The following is a 23043-nucleotide window of genomic DNA, read 5'->3' on the forward strand; positions in this document are numbered from 1 at the left end:
CAGAAGATGTAGTTGAGTTTGAACAACCAAAATGGCAGACAAAAAACTTAAAAGGGCAAAAAACTTTTACAAAATAGAAGGTAAAATGATCCATCAGAACAGCCGGAGCGTGAGCGTTTGCTGCGACTGAGCCCTGTACCAATCCGTATATCTATTGCGTATGTGACCCTAGTGCGTCTATCCCCATACTTAGTCCGTAAGCCGTTTGCATGAAATCTGTACATCTTAGAAATAGCGCATAGCGCAATTACGAAGCCCCGTACGACGTTCCTTTCAAATGTAACATGAATTTCAAATTGACCTAAAATTTTAATTTATTGAGTATAAATAGGACCTAGTAGCGGCCTCAGTTCAAGAACCTAAATATACAATTTTGTTAACAACATTCTATTCGGTGGTCAATTACCTTACAAATAAAACAAACATAAGGAAAATCGAATCAAATTTACTCGAGTTATATGCAAAATACACTTAGGGTCGAGGAGCGGCCTTAGTCCTAGGAGCCAAATTTAAAATGTTTTTCCACCACATTCTATTCAGTTTTCAATTAACTTTCATATAAAACGAAAATTAGCAAAATCCGATCAAATGTACTCGAGTTATATGCAAAATACACTTAGGGCCAAGGAGCGGCCTTAGTCCTAGGAGCCAAATTTAAAATGCTTTTCCACCACATTCTATTCAGTTTTCAATTACCTTTCATATAAAACGAAAATTAGCAAAATCCGATCAAATGTACTCGAGTTATATGCAAAATACACTTAGGGCCGAGTCGCCTTTTACTTCTAGGGCCCTAACTCACGGTCCATTCAACCGATTTTAATGAACATTTTTTACCTGAATTGGTATCGACAATACCTGTCTTTGCCGTTCCATCGTTTATTTTGCCGTAGATATCCCAAAAGACCTTAAAACACTTTGGCGGCCCTAACTCACGAGAGGCCGACCCGAATATGCCCATCTTCGAACTTAGCTTCACTATTTCAACTACCTTTCAGGGAATTTTTTTTTTGAAATCGGATTTGATTTACTCAAGATATCGACATGACAGACAGAAGGACAGACGGACATACACAATTTTTATTGCGGATTCGTCATCTATGAATATAGGCAAACACTTTGCCCTTACCGTCTGCTTCGAATTCCATCAATTACACACGGTATCGTAATCCTATAAGCCCCTTTGTACTTCGTGGCAGATAGCACTTTTCAAAGAGGAAGTTGGAAATAAATAAAACAGCAGAATAGGTGGTTGAGCTACAAAAACCAAAATCGCAGATAAAAGAATCAAAATGGCAGTTACTACTTTTCCAAAAAGGCAGTTAAAAATAAGTCATTCGATATGAACAGTAACAGCCGGGCTGTTGATGAGGAACGTTTTCTAGAAGTCAATTCTTTATTGGTATGCATAGTGTTTGTACGAATTAAGTATCAACGTATAGAAAAAGAAGAAGAAATCACGTCGCGACGCGTCGGTTCTTCATTCATACACTTTATTTCACGCCGTAGGTTTGCTTCAGAATTTCAATTTTTTTCTCACACGGAGTACTTTTTGGGTAAGTGGGAATCGAGCCTTTTATATGAATAAAGCTAGTTAAGCGAATTAGTTTCATTTTAAATTTGCAACGGATTGCACATGGAATTTTTAACCCTCTATGGGGATAAAAAAACTTTTTTTTTATGTTACGAATAGATGAGACTGGAGATGGATTACGGCGCGACGTCAGTTCTCTATTCTCTATTCAATCAAAACTCTTCTCATAGAGAACGATTCACTCTATCCCTGAAAGATGTCGCTGCAACAAAACCATTGTCAACAGAAAAATAATTAATTTTTTACTCGACGTATTTCAGTCAAATAAAATGCCATAGTATAGCACATGATCTCAGGACTCCGGAACAGCAATTAGTTTTTCAATCGACCCAACGCACTTCAAGCATGAGTGGTACTCTAAATAGGGTACTGAAACAGGACAGTGTATCAAACAAATTTTGGCACTGTAAAAAAATTCGGACAATTTTTTCATACAAAGTAGTACTCTATTTGGCAGCTGTCACTAATTAATAGCACTTTTGCTTGAAGTGCGTTGATCGACCCTATTTCGGCTTACATTATACAAACATCAATATTTCGAAGTTCAATATGCCAATTTTGAAGCTCTGCAGTAACGTGTGATAGCTCGTTGAGCTCGTATTGATGCCTAGATTCCAAATATCTCGGAGGTCATTGGAGCTAAGGGGGAGAACTCAAAAAGTTGCTGTAAATATGCTCCGCCGTCCTCAAAATTTTTTGTTAAAACAAACTAACGTGCGGGCATGATATGACGGTACATTTAAATGTACAAAACTGTAGCAACAAAAAGGTGTGTTTTTGACCCAGGTGGTGAAAGCTGAATTAGTAAAATTGTCAATTTTAATCGTGATAACTTAGTTGAGCTCGGCAGTCGTTTCTCTGAGCCTGGATGATTTTTATCGCTATATAATAAGTGGACTTTGATTTCCGATCTCTGGTTTAATTTAAATTTTTCAAATGATAGCAAATGACATGTTGCTATTGTATCAAATGACTTAGTAAAATCAGTAGGAAAAACGAAGTAATTTGAGTGTTTTGTAGCCAATATTGGAAAGATGGTAACATCATTAGTTACGATCACGAAACGTCATAAATATATGGAAAAATTAGAGACATGACAACTCGTGATCTTTGCTCATATAGTACAGTACAGGTTTTGATCGCTTCAAGGACACCAGCTGACCTTACGATTCTAGAGTGTCAAGATTTAATAGCACCGACCGAACTTTTTGAATAAGTTCCGAAAATAAAGTTCGAATGCGCGGCTATTTTCATTAGGAAGAAAGAACATTCATCAAATTCGGGTGAGAGTTACTCGACTTATCGTAGTGTCAAGAATTTACTAAAAAAGGATTACCGGGTGAATTCAAGGGTATAACTACTCGACATAATCAATCACTTTGCTTTCCAGCTTATTCTAATAAATTAATTTATTTTCCAAATAGATTAAAAAATTGTTGCCTTTGTTTTTGAGCATTTTGTGCAGCCGTTACGATTGCATTTACATAATTAGAAGCGGCTGTAGCCCTTTGTTCCTTTCGCTGTTGAATGGTTTCTGCTACAATAGTTGCAGCATTGCTCACCGCTGTAACACGATTTGCTTGTGCTTGAGCAATTGCTTGACCCGTATTCTGCACTTGAGTAGCAATAGCGCTTGCAACAGCACTAGCAGTTGTTGCACGGTCTGCGGCTGCTTGTGAAAGAGTTTGTGCAAAAGAGTTAGCAGCATTTTGTGCTGCAGTTGCTATTATTGTTGGTGACTGGGGGGCAGCGGATGATATGGCATTACCGATATTGGTGGCAACCTGTTGTCTGGCTGCAATAGCGGAAGCAATTGCATTATTTGTGTTCGTAATTGCGGTTGAAATTGTCTGAACAAATCCAGAATTAGAACTTGCTATGGCCTGTGTAATGGAATTGGCAGCCGCGTTCTTAGCTTCAATGCGTCGAGCTATGGATTCTGATATTGCATTTTGGGCACTCGATACAGCTTGTGATTGAGCCGCAAAAAAGTCGGCTATGGCACTGCTCTGAGATCCACTTTGAAGAGAGTTGTTGATGCTGGTGGCAATGTTACTTAATGCTTCACGACGATCAGCGGCTGCAACTGAAATTGCAGTAGCTAAATTTGACGCTGCCTGAGCCCGTCGAGCCAACGCATCAGAGATAACATTGTTTGCGTTTTGTGCGGCTGCAGATAAAGCTTCAAAAAATGAACCAGATGACGAAGATAATGATGCTGAGATCGCTGCGGCTACATTTGCTCTCGCTTCAACTCTTTGTGCAACCACGGCTGCTAGAACACTTGCGAAGTTAGTCGCAGCTGCATTGGCTTGTGTTTGTGTAGATGATATTGATTGTGCAATGGCTGTTATAACATCTTGTCTAGCCCTAGCAATATTCTCGGCTATAGTTGATAATGTTTGAATGATTGTTGAACTTTGTTGGTTGTTTGCCAAAGCTGCTAAAATTGAATCAACGATGTTACTGGCAGCTTCAGCCCGAGTTGCAAGAGCTGAAGTTATCGCATTATTTGCATTCTGTGCCGCATTTGCCAGGGCTGAAGTGAATGCAGAAGAGGAACCTTGTCCAGACAAAGCTTCGGCAATGGCGCTTTCTACATTACTTTTCGTTTCGATACGGTTAGCTATTGCTGAAGCGATTGCATCTGCTGCAGCCTGTGATCGACTAGCTATGGCTGATGTAATTGCAGTATTTGCTGAAGCATATGTTTCGGCAATAGACGTTGCTATACTACTTGCTTGTTGTGCTCTAGCTGCAAATGCTTCAGCAACGGACGCAGACAAACCACTGTTACTACTAGAAATACCCTGTACGATAGCATTGATTACTGAACTCACAGCCTCAGCTCGCCGAGCCAAAATACTTGAAATTATGGTTGCGATATTTTGTGCATTTTGAGAGAAAGCTTCGGATATTGCAGAGGCTGCTGCTGTAGCTGCTTCTGCCCGTTGGGCTAACACTTCTGCTATTGCAATTTGAACATTTTCGGCTGCACTAGCGAGTGCGGAAAATGCGTCACCACCTGTTCCAGGATTAGATGCTTGGTTAGCCAAAGCCTCGGCGATGGCAGCTATTGCACTATTGCGTGCTTCAATGCGGTCGGAAATGGCTTCTGCTATTAAATTAGCAGCGTTTCTAGCAGCTTCTGGAAGACTGTCTAGAATACCACCACCTCCGCTTGTTGGTGTCAAACTACCGAAGGATTGAGCGATTACATTGGCTGCTTCGCTAGCGATTGCAGCTCGTTCAGCTAGTTTCTGAGATATAGCTTCGTTAGCACTTTGGATACGACTAACAATCGCATTAGCAGCATTACTAGCGGCAGTCGCCCGAGTGGCCAGAGCTTCAGAAATGGCAGCTGCTACAGTGTTTGAATCATTTGTAAATAGCTCGGCAAATAATTGTGCTGCATTAGCAGATGCCTCTGCTCTAATCGCCATCGCTTCGGATATGGCATTTAAAACAGTATCAGCAAATGATGAATTTAGTGACTGAATTGCCTCGACAATGGCTTTGACAACATTGATTCTTGCTTCCACGCTAACTTGTGCACTTCCCGATAGAAATGACGGCGTTGGAGACGAGTGTACCTATATTTTATAAAGTAATTCATCATACGAGAACATTTGAAAACTTTAAATAAAATTGAACTCACCATACAATACAAGAAGAATCCTATTAAAAACGACGACTTCATTTTAGTGTTGGAGTTTAACTTTTTCAAACTTGATGTTGTTTTGATTATGCCTTGTATGAACAAAAATTTCGGTATTTATACCAAATTTACAATAAAATTGGCATAAAATGTTACAGATGTTCAAACAATTACGTGTGATGCTGTGTCAAGATCGTTCATTTGTCTAGTTTACTAATTAATTAATCAAATTTGTAATCGAATGTCGCTGATAGTTCAAGGCTTCATGCATAGGAAACTAGGCAACGAAAGTGTGAGAATGATATTGAGAGGTTCCACAATTTTTTGTTGGTAAACGACCTTATTTATAGCCAATCGTACGGGTGCGAATTAAAGGAAAATTTTTGAGTGAGAGCTATAAGATGAGTACATAGTTCGTGAAAAATTGCTGAAAAATAACTGAAAATCGTCACTCTGCAAAGTGATTGAAAAATTGCGGAGCGAACGTTTAAATTTGCGAATCAGAGTTTCTGTTTTATTTGATTTATTGATTAGTTATTAATGGAAAATATTTCCTTTTCGTTCTGGAATGCGAAATATTGAATTTCAACTAATAAATTGTCAATAAATCTCATTAAGCAGAAACTTTAATTCGCACATTCAAAACTACGCGCCGCAATTTATCAATCATTTTGCAGAGTGTCGATTTTTCAGGCATTTTTCACAAAGTGTGTACTCGCCTATAGGTTCGTTCCAAGTAACTGTAAACACGAACTTTGACAACCCGAACAACGACAATTTCATCCACAGCAACGTCGCTTATGTGATATTTCATACAAATCGAGCAACGTCGTCTACGTGATTTACACAGAGATATTATTGAGGTTATGGTTCTATGGATGAAATTTGACAATTCATATGGCCTTGGAACAAACCTATATATTATACGGTCCAGTGAATACTTTCGATTTTTAGCCCCGTACGAAGTACGAAGGGGCTTATAGGATTACGATGCCGTGTGTAATTGATGGAATTCGAAGCAGACGGTAAGGGCAAAGTGTTTGCCTATGTTCATAGATGACGAATCCGCAATAAAAATTTGGGCCGTCTGTCCGTCTGTCCGTCACGTCGATATCTTGAGTAAATCAAATCCGATTTCAAAAAATTTTTTTTCCCTGAAAGATAGTCAAAATAGTGAGGCTAAGTTCGAAGATGGGCATATTCGGGTCGGCCCTTCGTGAGTTAGGGCCACCTAAGTGATTTAAGGTCTTTTGGTGATATTTATGGCAAAATAAACGATGGAAATGTAAATGACACGGCAAATGATAGGTATTGTCAATACCAATCGAGGAAAAAATAGTTTTTTAAAATCGGGTGAGTGGACCGTGAGTTAGGGCCTTAGAAGTGAAAAGCTACTAGGGCCCTATGTGTATTTTACATAGAACTCAAGTAAATTTCATTCGTTTTTCGTAATTTTTGTGTCATTTGGAAGGTAATCAAAAGCCGAATAGAATGTTGTTGAAAAAAAAAATTAAATTTGGGTCCTCGGACTAAGGCCGCTACTAGGGCCCTATGTGTATTTTACATTGAACTCGAGTAAATTTCATTCGTTTTTCGTAATTTTTGTGTCATTTGGAAGGTAATCAAAGGCCGAATAGAATGTTGTTGACAAAAAAATTAAATTTGGGTCCTCGGACTAAGGCCGCTACTAGGGCCCTATGTGTATTTTACATTGAACTCGAGTAAATTTCATTCGTTTTTCGTAATTTTTGTGTCATTTGGAAGGTAATCAAAAGCCGAATAGAATGTTGTTGAAAAAAAATTAAATTTGGGTCCTCGGACTAAGGCCGCTACTAGGGCCCTATGTGTATTTTACATTGAACTCGAGTAATTTTCATTCGTTTTTCGTAATTTTTGTGTCATTTGGAAGGTAATCAAAGGCCGAATAGAATGTTGTTGAAAAAAAAATTAAATTTGGGTCCTCGGACTAAGGCCGCTACTAGGGCCCTATGCGTATTTTACATATAACTCGAGCAAATTTCATCCGTTTTTCGTAATTTTTGTTTCATTTGGAAGGTAATCAAAGGCCGAATAGAATGTTGTTGAAAAAAAATAAATTTGGGTCCTCGGACTAAGGCCGCTACTAGGGCCCTATGTGTATTTTACATAGAACTCGAGCAAATTTCATCCGTTTTTCGTATTTTTTGTTTCATTTGGAGGGTAATCAAAGGCCGAATAGAATGTAGTTGAAAAAAAAATAAATTTGGGTCCTCGGACTAAGGCTGGTACTAGGGCCCTATGTGTATTTTACATACAACTCGCGTAAATTTCATCCGTTTGTCGTAATTTTTGTTTAATTTAGAAGGTAATCGAAGGCCGAATAGAATGTAGTTGAAAATAAAAATAAATTTGGGTCCTCGGACTAAGGCCGGTACTAGGGCCCTATGTGTATTTATATTCAATAAATTAAAATTTTAGGGCTATTTGAAATTTTTGTTTCATTTGAAAGGAACGTCGTACGGGGCTTCGTAATTGCGCTATGCGCAATTTCTAAGATGTACACATTCCATAATAATTTTACTTTAACTACATTAACCGGCGCAATAGGTTTACGGTCAAAGTAGGGTGACAGACGCAATAGGGTCACGTACGCAATAGATATACGGGTTTGTACGGGGCTCAGTCGCAGCAAACGCTCCGACTGTTCTGATGGCTCGTTTTGCTTGTGCGCTTTTTTAAAAACCAGGGAAGTTATTTGACATCTCTTATAATTTCCCTTGTGCAGTATGCTATTTTACTTTACAAACAAAGTAAAGGATTTTCCCTAGGGAGAAATGACCATATTACCTCACTGGTAGTAAACGTCATATTCTGTATGACACTTACCGTATGTTTTAAATTTACCTAGTGACGGATAAGTAAACCATTAGTCTTATCTCGTTTTTGATCGATTTTTTTTTGTGTGTACCATTGCCATTGATAAACAGTTGCTAAAAGTTGTTTCGAAAAAACGAAAATCTATCAATTTACTTCGTAATGTTTAGTTTTGAAAGTTTTGACACATTTTGTCGATCCGTCCAATCAAAAATTACCGTTCGTAGTTGCAAAACTTGATTAAAATATTTAAGTTTTTTTTAGTTATTTATCTACCAAGTGAAATTATTTTTTCGCACTAGATGTTGAGACGAAGCTGGTCGACAAGACGTCGTGTGCGGCATACCGGCATACCTTCCGTGGTAGAAACTACGTTTTTCGCAATTTCGGGCCATAATCACCTTTCCAATGCAAAATATATCCTACATCGTGTATCAAAATTCATTTGAATGATCAATAAGGTTACATTATAATATACATTGCAATGTAAAGAGCAATGTTACAATAGTTCCATTTTCCCTTTCACGAATCAATTAAATCAAACTTTTTTATTGAAATAACAGGGGGATGATCTTTTTTCATCGCATAGTATTTGCGAATAAATTAAATCTAAAAAATTTTCTCAGCACCTTGAACTGTTCCATGGAAATTTGTTTTTAGTTGATAATTGATTCAAACACAACAATACGCACAAAACGTGTGTTTTGAGACATTGAAAACTGAATTTTTAGTAAAAGGTCTTATAAGCCAAGTTAAAATGACTAAACTAAAAACATATTTTTCGTGTGGTAAATATTTGTTTTTTGATATTTGATGCAGAGGACAACATAAAAACACAAGTTTGATGACAATGTCTTCCTGATGTTGTCTTTCTCCAAGATAGACACGGAAAGTAAATAAGGGGATGAAAGCTAGATTTACAGCTGTTCTGACATAGTGATTACCATCAATGAAAGTAAATAGATATTTGCACTAGAAATGAGTTCGTTTGAGGTGGCGCCATGCAAATCCGTATGTGCTCCGACTTGTATGGACTGGCCATACCTACTTGTATGTTGTTCAGGCAAAAACCTGTACTATGACTATAGAGTGCTTAAAGGGCGAAAAAAGTTAACTAGGAACAAACCAGTTAATGTAACTGAGTTTTATGAGCGCACAGTCTTTTTGACATCCTCTTTAAACACTCTATAGAGATGTGAAAATGCGAAAACATAAGTGAAAATAAATATATGACATTCAAAGAGCACATTTGACGAGTTACATTGGACATTTGTAGAGGTTATATCTAAATGTGTCCACATTCGACACTCATATTTCCACAGAATCTGAAACTGAAAAAACACAACCATGTTACTGGCTCAATCAATGGTTCACTTTGCTTTGCCGGGTTCAAATTCAGTGCAGACTTTTTAATTATTGCTTGTTTTCTCGGCAAAAACCATAAAAGCATGTGATATGATTGTATCATTACGAATCATTAATTAAGAGGCATCAGTACCTAGGTAATATTGTAGCCTACATTTGTGTGCCTCATATTTCATTTTCGAAAAATGTACGACCGCAATTCCGACCACGAAGGTGTCAGCTTTCAACAGAAAATACATTTGGTTGTAGTTGTTTGACCAGCTCTGAGAAAAGTGAGCAGTTTAGCGAAATTTTCATGAAAATGAACTGCTGTGAAATGTGTGGAAATTGCATCACACCAAATAAAGTAAAGAAGATTTTTAACTGGTACAGAACAAGATATTCGTACACTACATGCAAATGTGAAGAGGCACACTCTTGATTATGTAAAGCAAAAATTCTCGCTATGTCACATCCTTCGTTGCAAATCGCCAATAAAAATGGAAATTATTTATCTTTTGGGTTAACCCAAAACAAAATTCGTGGCCAAAATCCATTGTTCATTGAGCATTTCGGTTAACTATTTTTGCTCACAATTTTATCAACTATTTGATAACAAATGATTTGTCTTATCTGCTCTTAATACTGAAACATTTCGATTAATAAAACAGTATCGTAAGGGATTTCATTCAAAAGGTTGTAAAATATGAAATGCCACATCGCTTTCATTGTTCTTGGTCTAACGTATTGTGCCGTGGTTTCTGCATCTGTAGCGAGAGTGGATGAAAATATCTGGAAGAACTTGGAACAGGCTACAACTACCAATGTTAAAATCACATTCAAGAAAGCAAATACCAAGGCCGCCTTTGAACGCTTCAATTCATTGAAACTGACCAGCCGAAATGCTAAATTAAACAGCCAATATGCCATCCTAAAGGACCATACGGATGTTGTTCAAGCAGATGTTATATTTGATTTAAAAAAGGCATCAGCGCACGGTAAGAAACACGAGATTGCTCAACTATGGATCAGCAGTGAACTTATTGTTCGCAATGTCGACAAGGAAGTAGTTGAAATGTTAAGCGTCCATCCAGATGTTGCTTCATTGGAATCTGAATGGATCATTCAGCTGGATAATGGGATGGTAAGGACATCTATTCCATCAGGCAATAATACAATTTCAAACTATCAATGGGGTGTTGTCAATGTCGGCGCACCAGAAGTATGGAATGCTGGTAACAGAGGAACAGGAGCTGTTGTTGGAGTTATTGACACTGGTGCACGTGCTACACACGTTGCTTTGCGATACACCTACCGTGGAAACCAGCCTGGACAGAACCACAACTATAACTGGTATGCTCCTACTGGTCACGATGCTGCACCCAATGATAACCAAGGGCACGGGACTCATGTAATTGGTTCTGCAGCCGGTACCGAAGGAATTGGTGTTGCTCCAGGATCTTCCTGGATTGCTTGCAGAGGCTGTATTTCTCAAGGTTGCACTAACTTTGATCTTCTTCAATGTGGTAACTGGATGGCTTGCCCAACAAATACAGTTGGTGCTGCACCTGATTGTTCCAAAGCTCCAAACGTTGTAAATAACAGTTGGGGTGGTGGTAGTAACAATCCGTGGTATGATGCAATCATATCGGCTTGGAGAAACGTTGACATCGTTCCGATCTTCTCATCTGGAAATGCTGGATTCACCTGTGAGACCCTTATCTCGCCTGGAGATCGTCCTCTGGCAATCTCCATTGGAGCTACGTTAGCTAACAATCAACGATCGGGTCTGTCTAGCATGGGACCAACCGTTGATGGCAGAATAAATCCATTTATTGTTGCACCTGGTAATGAAATATACTCAGCATCTCACATGGACGATACCAGCTTCATTTCTTTATCTGGAACCAGTATGGCTGCTCCGCATGTAGCAGGAGTCGTTTCATTGCTCTTTTCTCGCAACCCAAATCTAAATGTTGCCCAAGTTACAGCAGCACTACGAGCTGGAGCTATTCCACATGCCGCAGTCGGTAAGTTGTGACTTTTTAATGAGGTTTGTTTGTTTCGTTCGATCTATGCGCTACACATGTACTTCATCACGTAAAAGCAGCGCTCTCTTCTAGGCGCACTAACGGTTTGTAGCACAGCACTGTTTCTAGCATGAACATAGAAAATATTCGGAGGCTGATGAAATCACAGTAGGCACTGCGTTTCTTTTGTATAGATGGATGACTTGTTTCGTTTTGTGAATCAAAACCCACAAACAATCCTAAAGCCTCCAAATTTGACACTTGTCAATTCAGTGTTCATGCTAGTAGCAGGGCTGTTCTTGTAGCTCTCTGTTTACTTGGCGTTTTGTAAAGACAATGGAAAAACTGTGGCTCTTTTGTATTATTTTTGCTTAGTTTACTTGACAGTTTTCTCATGGAGTACTTTTTGTTGAATTAAAACCGTACTTAAGCGAATAGTTAAACGGCGTCACTGCGTAGAGGCTATTTCATTTCAGCCTTTCCAAAGTTTGAGTTCAGTTCGACTTAGAAACAAATTGCCTGCACGTACGGAATTTTGAAAACCGACACATTTCACTGGTTTTTATGTGAATTTTGATTCTATTTTAGTATGAAGAAATCAAAGTCTCAAATAAAGCATAGAACAGAAAATATGTCGGATTTCAAAATACTGTGCGTGTAGTGAAAATTCTTCCAATTAATTCATTGTTCTTCAATTATTAGGAGGTAGCTGCGGTGGAATCCCTGATAACATTTATCCAAATAATCACGTTGGTTACGGGCGTATCTCGGCTCCAGCTGCCATCAATTCGATTCCGCAGTCATTCTAAGTATTGATTGTTGTATGGACGTGTTATTTTTGGTTTTTATAGAAAATATGACTGTCATTAAAAAGAAACATGAGGTATCGTGAAAAAAGTAATCTCGCGCCTCCAGCGTGATTAACAATTTGATGTCGAGGCGAAGCCGACGTCAACAAGAAAATCAGCATAGATCATTTTCATGACCTTGTAAACGTCAGACACGATCCCAACTGTCAGACATGTCGAAAAATATCGAATGAATTGAACGAACGATTTTCATATAAAAATCAGTAAATTGAACGCAGTTAACGTCAATTGATTTAGGTTAAGTGGGTTAAGGACTACTTGACGAAAAATAAAGTGGGGTTACGTTGACAAGTATAATGAAAATGATCTATAGATCTCTTCGTTTGGTGAAACTGATGACGGAAACGTGAGTAATGGTGGGGAAAAGTGTGCAAACTAATCGAAACCAACTTCACAATTTCACATAGTAATGAAGAAGTGAGTGCGTCCAATTCTTTGAAATGAATGCAAATGAACTAAATACGGGGAATTCCCTTAGAAGCAAAGTTGGTTATCATTGGTTTGCACACAAAACCGAACCGTCGATCGTCACGCCAGCGGTCATTTTAGTGATCTATACCTACCGTTGTACATACCTTGACCTTGCACATTGAAGAGCTTGAGCGTAGAATCACTAACAGTGGAATGACCCACTTGGATACACCCCTTTTCGCCCTCTTTGTTCGACACGTTGATACTTTGTATCGTTGCATTGAACAGCGCCGGACCTCCATCCGATGTGCGTTAAACTTACAACTAACAACAGTCACCGTCGATCGACTAAGTGAGAAGCATGCAATATAATATGACACAATATAATGCCACAATAAGATTTACCTGTTTTACATCACATTAATTACTTATCTGTGTGTTGTTGAAGTCAACTTCATCACCATCCGTTTTAACTAGGGTTTGATGAAGTAGATTCACCGAACCACAGCACTGCTACTAGCACGAACATAGAAAATTTCGGAGGCTGCTGAAATCAGCTACAGATAGATGACTTGTTTCCGTTTTATGAGTGAAAACATACAATAGGTTTCTTCAATAGGCCGTTCAAAATGTCAATCGTCATCCACAGAGAAGCCAACACAACCTCACTTTGAAGTTTTCACAAACAAATTTGTTTAAGTTGTGGTTATGTTTGCTTCTGTGGATGACGGTCGGTTGTCTTCGGCCTGTCAAAATTCGTTTTTTTCGTACGATGGAAGAAACCTAAAAAACAATCTTAAGCGGTAGCTCGTATCACTAAAGCCTCCAAATTTAACACTTGTCAATTCAGTGCAATTCTATACGAGTATTCAACTATGTTGCTCTATCTCCAACGTCTCTGTCAGTCAAGATTACCACGGACAAATAAAATCGTGTCAGTTTAATGTCTAATCCAAATTGTTATTCCGATTCTACTAGTTCGTTTTTGGTTCGCTCAGCATAACTCAGTTCGTCATGGATTTTCCCTCATATACGGTGAATTTGACCTGTATTTGTGCCTGAGCCTGTCACGATCATTATCTTTACTTTTTCTACTTCGTAACTTTGCGCCATTCAGTCACTAATTGATTCAAATTTTCTTAATTTTTTTTTTTTTAATCTACAAAGAGCTAAAATTTTCTTCGACCGACCAGTTTCAGCGTCTACTACTCTGCTTTATAAAATAAGCATACCTACCGTGGTAGATACAATGTTTTATCACATACGCGAGGTGTTCGGATGTCAAAATTACTTAACTACAAGAATAATTCAAAAATTTCACTTCAGGTCTATGTTGTTGTCTTGTTTTCGCTTATGTGATAAAATAGAGTACACACTTGTCACTATCAGTCTCGGCAAGTCTCGACTTCTTCGTGACAAGTGTATATCGACTGTAAGTTGAAAAAATTCATAATTTTCAGCATGAATTTAGTTTAGAGCACTGCGCCGTTCAGCCACGCCGAGGCCGCCGCCGAAAAAGCACATCAGCCGGAACCGCCGCCGATACCCTTCTCAGCCGCCTCAGCCGTGTTAAAAATCGGCGGCGGAAGATGGCTTGAGAAAGTTTTGGTTTTAACACAGTTTGGGAGAATTTTTTTTGTTGGCTTACAAAATTGTGTACGCACCTGTCGACTGGTAGAGGGCAGTACAATAAAGTCATGAATGTACTACATGTGAAATGGTAAATCGTGCGCGTGTTTTAGTTGTAGTACGAGTGAGATCAGCTTAAACAGCTAAAGCCTTTGTTGAATGTTTGATTCCTTTTTTGAATGGAAGCGGTTTCGTCTAATCCATATGAAACAAATATCTCTGTAACTGACTTCTGACTTGCGTACTTCTATGAGATTTGATTCGATTGTAGCAATACAGGAGAACAAAAGTGAATATCGTCAGGTATTTTGATTTGGGACTCATTGTGGATTCCAAATGATTCCACACAAAATGTGTTTAACAAAAGAGTACCTAGATTAATTTCATTTCAGCTGGCGATCGCGTGCCTACCAAAAATTCCGAATGTGAAATATTAGTCCTTTATTGGTTAAACAAATTTTGTGTGGAATCATTTGAAATCCAAAACTAGTCCCAAATCAGTAAACCTAACGGTATTCACTTTTCTTCTACTGTATTTTAATTATGTTATTCAGCCGGATAAGTTTATATATTTGACAGAATCCTACTACGGTCATGTGTAGCAGGATTTTGTGTTGATGTGTTTAGACCCGTACGAAGTACTGGGGTCTTATAGGTTTACGCATACGTTTGTAACACGTCGAATTGGACTCCCTGAGTAAGGGGAAACCTATTGTGGTTGTCTAGAGATGCCAAATCCGCGAAAAAAAAAATGTCCGTCTGTCCGTCTGCTCGTCTGTCTGTCTGCACGATAACTTGAGTAAAACGCATCCGATTTTGAAAATTCTTTTTTTTCCCGTTTGGTAATGTCAAAAGACAGGCTAAGTTCGAAGATGAGTGATTTTGGATCGACCCCTCCCGAGCTGTGGCCCAATAAGTGCTTAACGGTTTTTCGAAGATATCTCCGGACATTTAAACGTTAAACTTGTAAGTGATACGTCAAATAAAAGGTATTTACAATACCGATCGACAAAAAGAAAGTTTATGGAAATCGGATGACCGACTCGTGAGTTAGACCCCTTGGTGTGGAACAGGCACAGGGCGACAAGCAGTTTTTGCTTGTAGGTCGGCCACATTTGAACATATTTCGTCTGTTTTAGCTTTATTAGATAGGTATTGACCGTACCAATCAGGGAATTTTTTTTTTATGAAATTATGTTCTCCGGAGCGTGAGCTAGGTCTCTTGGAGTGAGCTCTTATCTGGCTACTCGGAAGTACAGTGAACGTGGTGTATTTTGACAATATCTCGAGTAAATTTTGACCGAATTTCATGAATTTTTTTTTGTTTGAAAGGTATTAACGAATGTAAAGCGTCGGTACTATTTCCGGTCTCCTAACAAAATGGCTGCCGGCGGCCATATTGGATTTTAGTAAAATAGAAATATCTTGGGAAAAATGATACTTAGAGAGTTTCTGTTAACATGGAAATAATTTGTTATGTGTGTGGGGTTTCAGGGATTCCATATACGGACATCTAAATATACCTATATACAGCTATATTGAGCTATATACAGGCATATAGAGCTATATAATAGCATATATTTATCTGTGAAATGTTTATTTATAGTGAAATATAGTTAAATATAGCGGTATATAGCTGTTTAAATAGGAATTTATGAAATTTGTCTTCGTACGGGGCTGTCTATATTGCCTCCGGCAAAGAGTGGATAATGTAAGTGATTTTAAAGGGAGAATAGTTTTTCAGCAGAGAAGAAAATGAAGTAAGAGAAATGAAGAGTTTCACATTAAAGGCTTTTGATACGAATAGGTGTTTCGTACGGGTCGGCGTTAGCTATGTTTTGCTTGAAAATTATGAATATTTCAACTAACAGTAGATAAAATCTTGTTGCTAACACATTAGTAAATGGGGTTTTGCGCACACGATGTGTTGCCGAACTCGCTCCGCTCGTATCGACAAACTCACATCTAGTGCCCAAAACAAGACCATTTACTAACTAGTTAGCAGAATAGCTATTTCGTGTCTTGGGCATAAATTACGGAATTTTTCTCGTAATTTAGGCCCTGAGCATGAAATAGTTATTTGTGTAGCTGTTGTGGATGATTGATTTTAGTCAATCCGAACGAAGTGACTGAGTGCCTAAATTACGATACAAACTTTAAACTCACTCATTTCCGGTCCTGACACATGAAAAACTTAATACGTAACTCTTTCGACCTACTAAAACATAGGTTTGTTGCAAGGCCATATGAATTGTAAAATTTCATTCAAAGAACCATTACCTCAATTGTCGTTGGACGGGTTGTCAAAGTTCGTGTTTACAGTTACTTGGAACAAACCTATTACGTAAATAATTTTTAACGTAATAATTTCTGTTCACTTTTTGATCGACTCGTTCACTTGAAATTTAAATTTTAGGCACCGTTACGGCGTGAATACACATTGCAATGTGATGTGCGCGTTGTAGTCAATGCTCAGTATTAAGACAACTCTCTATCAACTACACACCGATTGTCAACAACATTTGTAGGCCAAAATTCACCCAGTGTGCTCTGCAATTTCTTTATGTATTCATTATGTACATTAGTGGATTCAATATCCAATTGCTACTACACTTGTGATGTGGACCGTGACTATTTTGGGTAAATTCTGGCGATTTTGAGAGGTAAATTCCCCAAGATAAGCCATGTGTGTAACGACTTGAATGAAGGAGAGGTCCTGAAAGGGCCTTAAAGATTCTTGTGGTTACTAGGTAGTACAAATAAATGATGGAATTTGTTTATGTACTGTCCGTTTGACAAGAGGGTCGCCACGGTTCAGCAGGGGGTTTTGAACATTTATTTTTTACACGTTGGCACACGTGCTTTTGTCAGATTCAAGATTCTTTTTACGAAGGTTACGCTGATTATACTTTGTGAAAAAGGCCAATACCTTGCAAATATGTCACATCTTGGACAGAATTTGACACTGCAATATCTGCAACATGAAAAAACTAAATGTTCGAAACCCCCTGAAACGCCGTGCTTCCACCTACGTAATATACACAAACTAGGTGAGCCAATCTTAATTTATTGACCAAACCCACTCATAACTCGTACGGTCCAATTAATTGTGTTTGTATTCGCAATAGCAAGCCCGAAAACACGCTTGCAACTTATTACACACATAATTATTCTGTGTCGTGAGTATCGGATTACAATGGAATGACGGTGTGTTTTGGGCCGAACATTTGATAAGGGCATACAATCTTAGTACAATTTAGATAATCGTTTCAAGATAAATCTACAGTCTACCTACAATCTCAGCATCAAAGCTTCGACACACAATCCAACAATTCAGTCGTTCACGAAATTGCTTAGTTACAACTTGTTGCGCACACAATTTGTGAGTGAGAGTGAGAGCAGTAAAAGTTGCACACATGAGAAGTGAAATTCGTTGAAGGTTGATAGTGATGTGATATTGTGCCATAGTCGACTGTTGGACGATAATCTTTCCTTTCAAAATGTCGGAAAATATGACCCTAAGATTCATTTTCGATGACGACTATCATGCATTGTTCAAATGGACGGAATATCTGGTAAATCTTTGCCTATTGCAGGTTATTTGAAAAAGCGATGACAAAGTTTGGTCGTGAAACAAGTGAAGTAAAAGATTTGGTAAAAACCTATTTTGCAATAAATAAATTTGGATTTCAATAAATTTTGCGGAAAGTTAGACGATGAGAACTTGAGAGAAAGATTGCTACATTCTCCAAGCGTAGTGGCATAAATACGTACCTGTCTTGTATAATTGCCGTCCATAAAATTTGTTTGAAATTCAAAGCGACATATCTTTACAATATTTGTAAAAAAAACAAATCCATTTTTACAATATTGACACTGCGTATCGTTATGCGAGCATTGTTAAAAATTGCAAACGTTTTATCAGTCACATTGCAATGTTGCCAATCATGTTAGGCATAAAATAAATGTACATCAATTAAATTCGTGTTGCTGGCCAACTTTTACATAGTTTGATGCAGCTAGTAAATTGCAATTACCACATCCCTGCAAATCATTCACACTCCGTTAATTGGTAGAATTATTCCTATAAAACTTGTGTTCACTCTTTCACAACTTGTGTTCTGCTCTTACTCGTAAATCTTGTGTGTTAAAAAAACAAACGAAGTAAAAGCTTTTCTGACCATCAAATGGAACTATTTAGCTCAAAAGCTGCTTAGCTCTCGCATATTGAATTATTGAGTCATTATCTAAATGGATGAGTGCGTCCCTACCCGTATTTCAAACGAAATATCTATTGCTCCATTTCTCTCACTCATTATTTACTTCATCAGATTTTTGCCGCATTGTTATGTGTTTCAATGGGAATCGGAGTGTTTTATGGATTTTTTAACAAAAAGAACCAAACGAGTGAAGAGTTCCTGATGGCTGGTAGATCTATGACGGTGTTTCCGGTTACATTATCATTAATGTGCAGGTTTATATATCGATAGCCCACCACCCACGGTGTCGGGGAATCTCGCACACGCGATCATAGTATGCGTCCTTTTACGACATGTAACGAAAAGTCATGACTGTGCGAGATTCACCACTTAGAGATTCACCATGAATTTGTGTGGTGTGCGAGATTACCCTACCCCCCACCCACCTACAGTAATCGACTAACTTGTTTGAATTTGTTTTTAGTTTTGTATCGGCAATAACGTTGATGGGAAACCCAGTCGAAGCTTACTATTACGGTTTCGTTTACATTTATTTCTCTGCTTCGCTTATTCCCATGACTTTCGCAGTAAGTATTCTACAGATTCTTTTAATGTCCGGTTCTTCTTTTGTGGCTAATTGGCTTTTTATAGCTGGTCTACCTTTATGTTCCCGTATTTTTTCAACTACAATTAACCTCTGCTTATGAGGTAAATTTATATGAATACCGCCATCTAAGGCAAGCGCTACATTGGTTTTATTTTTAGTATCTGGAGAAAAGATTTAGCAAAACTACGAGAAGGATTATGTCTGTGTCAGCAATTATTCACTTGGTGAGAGTCAAATTGTTTCACAGCTTTTCGATTAACCTTTTACGGACGATCGACTATGTAGTCTGTTCTAAAACTATCAATTGATATAAATCATAGATCAAATGAAGTAAAACGCTCGACTATCACCGTCTGTGAAAGGTTAATATTGTCAAGAATGTAAACTTTGCAAGTTTACAGCCTTGAATATTACAACATGCAAACAACCTGCTCCTACGATTCCTTAATTTTCTTTAGATGATTTACATGCCACTAACAACTTGGGGACCATCTCTTGCTCTGGATCAAGGTACTATTTAAGTCACTCAACCTATTTCCCCTATTCTATCAACGAATGCACTTTTTCAAACCAGTTGCTGGAGTCAATCGATATATATCGGCTGCAGTAATTTTCATTGTTTGCGTCATCTATTCGTCTATTGTAAGTATAATAGGGGTTCGGCATCGGCTTGATGCTCCATAAATGTACACAATACTCACAAAATGTGAAAGCTTACTTTAACTTTACAATGTCTGGTAAAATGATAATAGACGTTTTAGACAGCATGGCTGTGTCATCTGTTATCGGTAGTAATGACAAAAAATAGTAAGCGGTGAGCCAAATACGAAATACATAGCGAAAGCTATGTTGAAACTTATGAAGTAATAGATTTGAAAGTTCAAAATGATTTTTTGTATGTAATTATGTAGCGCATGTTCTTAGGACTATGGCAAGCATATATTCAATACTATTGTCTGGTCTTTTACTTCCATCAACGCACTTGCGTTGCATCAATCGATCAAAATCTTGTACTTCATTTTTTTACCGTGCATTTTACTATATAAAGGACCATATTACCCAGAGCTTGTCATTATTTTTGTCGTCTTTATCGATAACAGATGAGTAGCCGTATGTGACAGGTTAAAATTCATGCATTTGTCTTTTCGTTTGGTTTTTCTGTTCAGAAAATTTGACGTTCCCTGATAGGGAACTATCACTTAATAAACCGTACATTTCAGGGAGGTCTTAAAGCTGTACTATGGACCGATGCTTTACAAGGAATTATCATGCTCGGAGCAATGGCTACGATAGTTATTGCAGGACTTATAGAAATAGGAGGTTTTGATGTACTTTGGTCCAGGCTAGCAGAGACTGGAAGGACGAATGCTGCGATGTAATTGCTTCATAAATTGTTCTGTCCGAGACTCGGTCTCCGACTCAACATACGTAAGTACAAAAATTGACCGTCTGTAGATTTGATATCGATCCCCGAACACGGCATACGTTTTGGACTGGCTTGATAGGAGCTTACTTCTCATGGCTTCCATTATTTGCTGGCACTCAAGCACAAATTCAACGTTACTTATCTGTGCCAACACTCAGAGATGCTAGAAGGTTCGTACGATAACACGAGAGTCGTCACACGTGCGATCTTATATCGACTGATTCGATTTGATTTAGATGCCTGTTTTACAACTTGTTTGGGGTGCTCGCCATTGTTTTAATGTGTATCCTTATCGGACTACTGATATTCGCGAAGTACTATGATTGTGACCCTGTGTCGGCTGTTTCACCACTCGGTACTACGGTATGAAAAATAGATTTTATGATCACGATCGGTAATCTTTATCAGACCATAATCTGGATAGGTGGTGAGTGCGTCCGATCAACTTCTTCCATTTTTTGTGATAGAAGCTCTAGGAAAAATTCCAATTTTACCCGGAATTTTACTAGCGGGACTTACCTCTGGTACCTTAAGGTAACTACACCTCATCGATTCGAGACTCATTATCAATCTCACTATCTTCTTATTCCATATAGTTCTGTATCAAGTTCTTTGAACGCCCTGCCAGCTATTATCATTGAAGATTATGTGAAGCCATTCAGACCCGGCCTGTCCGCTTTAAAACTGGGATATCTTTCGAAAGTAATCTCTGGAGTTGGAGGGACGCTGTCATTCTGTTTGATTTTCGTCATTGCAGCTGTTGGGAACATTTTGCCGGTTAGTATGAAATGGTCGCTCTCGAAATATTTTTCTTGCTTAACTCTACCTTCATTCAAAGTTTGCCAGCTTACTTCACGGCACATTCATTGGACCGATTGTGGGTTTGTTCTCGTTAGGAATGTTCTTTCCATGGACGAACAATTTGGTAAAAATTAATTTTGGTTTTAAGTTTCTTGTGAATTAAGTTCTCGTTACAAAAACCAAACTGTCGACTGCAGGGATCAACATTGGCATTGATACCGTCAGTTGCACTGACTTTATTTTTCGGCATCGGTTCAATATTGAAAAACAACGCCGGCGAACTTCCAGATCAGCGACTTCCGTTACGCACCGACGGATGTTACGTGAACGAAACAATATCAAGGACATACATCGTCAACGCACAGTATTCGTTCAAACAGAATGATGCGTGGAAAGATGAAACGTACACACCGTTGACTGAGGTGCTTTCTATTTCCTACACATGGCAACCGGTTGTCACTCTAGTCAGTACAGTCGTGTTCGGCCTCTTATTCAGTTTTATCATAAATCTCTTCAAAAAACCTCCGAAAGTCAAAGCAAAGTACATGACACCGATCATCTTGACGATGTGGATACGGATTCTGGGCATGAAGAGACTGAGTAATTGGGTTGATTTTGATGACAGTGACCATGATGATGATAATCATCAATCGGATAACACTGCATCGGTGCGAAATTCCATTTCCGGTGACTCATTATACGTAAGTTGATCTCACTTAATTGTGCGCTATCAATTTTTACATTTTTCTATTGAACAGAAAGGGAAGGAACTATAGACACACTTAGCGCAAGCTACCAAACCAACGATTGAAACAGTGGCATGTTGATTACAGATGTTTAATTGTGCCATGTACGCGATTGGGAAATTCAGAAATAAATTGTTATTGACTTGAAAAGTTGCAGTTGACTTTAGTTCTAGATTAGTTCCCTTCAGTGACTCCTATTGGAAAAACATTTTCTAATATTTTCTAACATATCTACCACATCCAGAGACAGTTTTACCACACTGGTAGCTGTGGTGTTAAGCTTATGGGGAACGAAAAGGCAAGATGCTTTCAGTTTGAATCCATATATTTGAATGAATCTTAGTCTAACAAATACACCGTATATATAGGGGATACAATGTCTACTATGTCTGGAATCATTTGATTGGCATACTGTGATGAATTGATATGTTGTCGAGTGTTGGCGAGTGTTGACGAGTTACCACACACTTCCCCCCTAGGATCAGGTTTCGGTATCCATTTGAGGCGTGAATTCTTTTGATTCCATTTGACCAACCAAATTATGAAAGGAACTTATTGGCGATTTTGATTTATGTTTTTCCAAATGTTTGTTTGATTTTGATGATCATTGTATCGTATGATGCTGGTGATTCTGGATTTTATAATTGATTTTTGGATATAAGTCAATTTTTCAATTGATTTATGTATTTTGATTTTGGTATGCTGCGATAAAATCAGCACCCAAAATTATTTCATCAATATTGGCGGTGTAAAAACGCCACGAATAATTGATATTTTTGATCTTTATATTCTTTTCTATTTTTTCATACATTGGAAGGATTTGATTTCCGTTGTATATAGATAGGGATGTATATCGTCCATTGATTTCAAATTGTG

At 38.1% G+C, this 23043-nt stretch overlaps 3 protein-coding genes across 3 annotated transcripts; 2 read left to right on the plus strand and 1 right to left on the minus strand.

Annotated features, from left to right (window-relative positions):
- Window positions 1-3003: 3003 nt before the first annotated feature.
- Window positions 3004-5294, minus strand: LOC119078642. Its single transcript, XM_037186236.1, has 2 exons — window positions 5253-5294; window positions 3004-5187 (listed from the first exon to the last, which is right to left on the minus strand). The coding sequence occupies exons 1-2, from the start codon at window positions 5292-5294 to the stop codon at window positions 3004-3006; spliced, it is 2226 nt and encodes a 741-aa protein (XP_037042131.1).
- Window positions 5295-9954: 4660 nt separating this feature from the next.
- On the plus strand, window positions 9955-12349 carry LOC119079070 (bacillopeptidase F-like). The gene is made up of 2 exons (XM_037186879.1): window positions 9955-11479; window positions 12182-12349. Exons 1-2 carry the CDS (start codon window positions 10156-10158, stop codon window positions 12286-12288), a joined length of 1431 nt encoding a protein of 476 aa, XP_037042774.1. The 5' UTR covers window positions 9955-10155; the 3' UTR covers window positions 12289-12349.
- A 6371-nt stretch (window positions 12350-18720) lies between these two features.
- LOC119078643 (sodium-coupled monocarboxylate transporter 1-like) lies at window positions 18721-22287 on the plus strand. The gene is made up of 14 exons (XM_037186237.1): window positions 18721-18862; window positions 19072-19174; window positions 19239-19295; window positions 19353-19418; window positions 19653-19704; window positions 19769-19836; window positions 20415-20569; window positions 20650-20790; window positions 20857-20983; window positions 21045-21154; window positions 21217-21397; window positions 21459-21545; window positions 21619-22122; window positions 22180-22287. Exons 1-14 carry the CDS (start codon window positions 18747-18749, stop codon window positions 22195-22197), a joined length of 1785 nt encoding a protein of 594 aa, XP_037042132.1. The 5' UTR covers window positions 18721-18746; the 3' UTR covers window positions 22198-22287.
- Window positions 22288-23043: the final 756 nt, after the last annotated feature.

Source organism: Bradysia coprophila, unplaced genomic scaffold (genome assembly GCF_014529535.1).
Source record: "Bradysia coprophila strain Holo2 unplaced genomic scaffold, BU_Bcop_v1 contig_297, whole genome shotgun sequence".
Taxonomy (NCBI): domain Eukaryota; kingdom Metazoa; phylum Arthropoda; class Insecta; order Diptera; family Sciaridae; genus Bradysia; species Bradysia coprophila.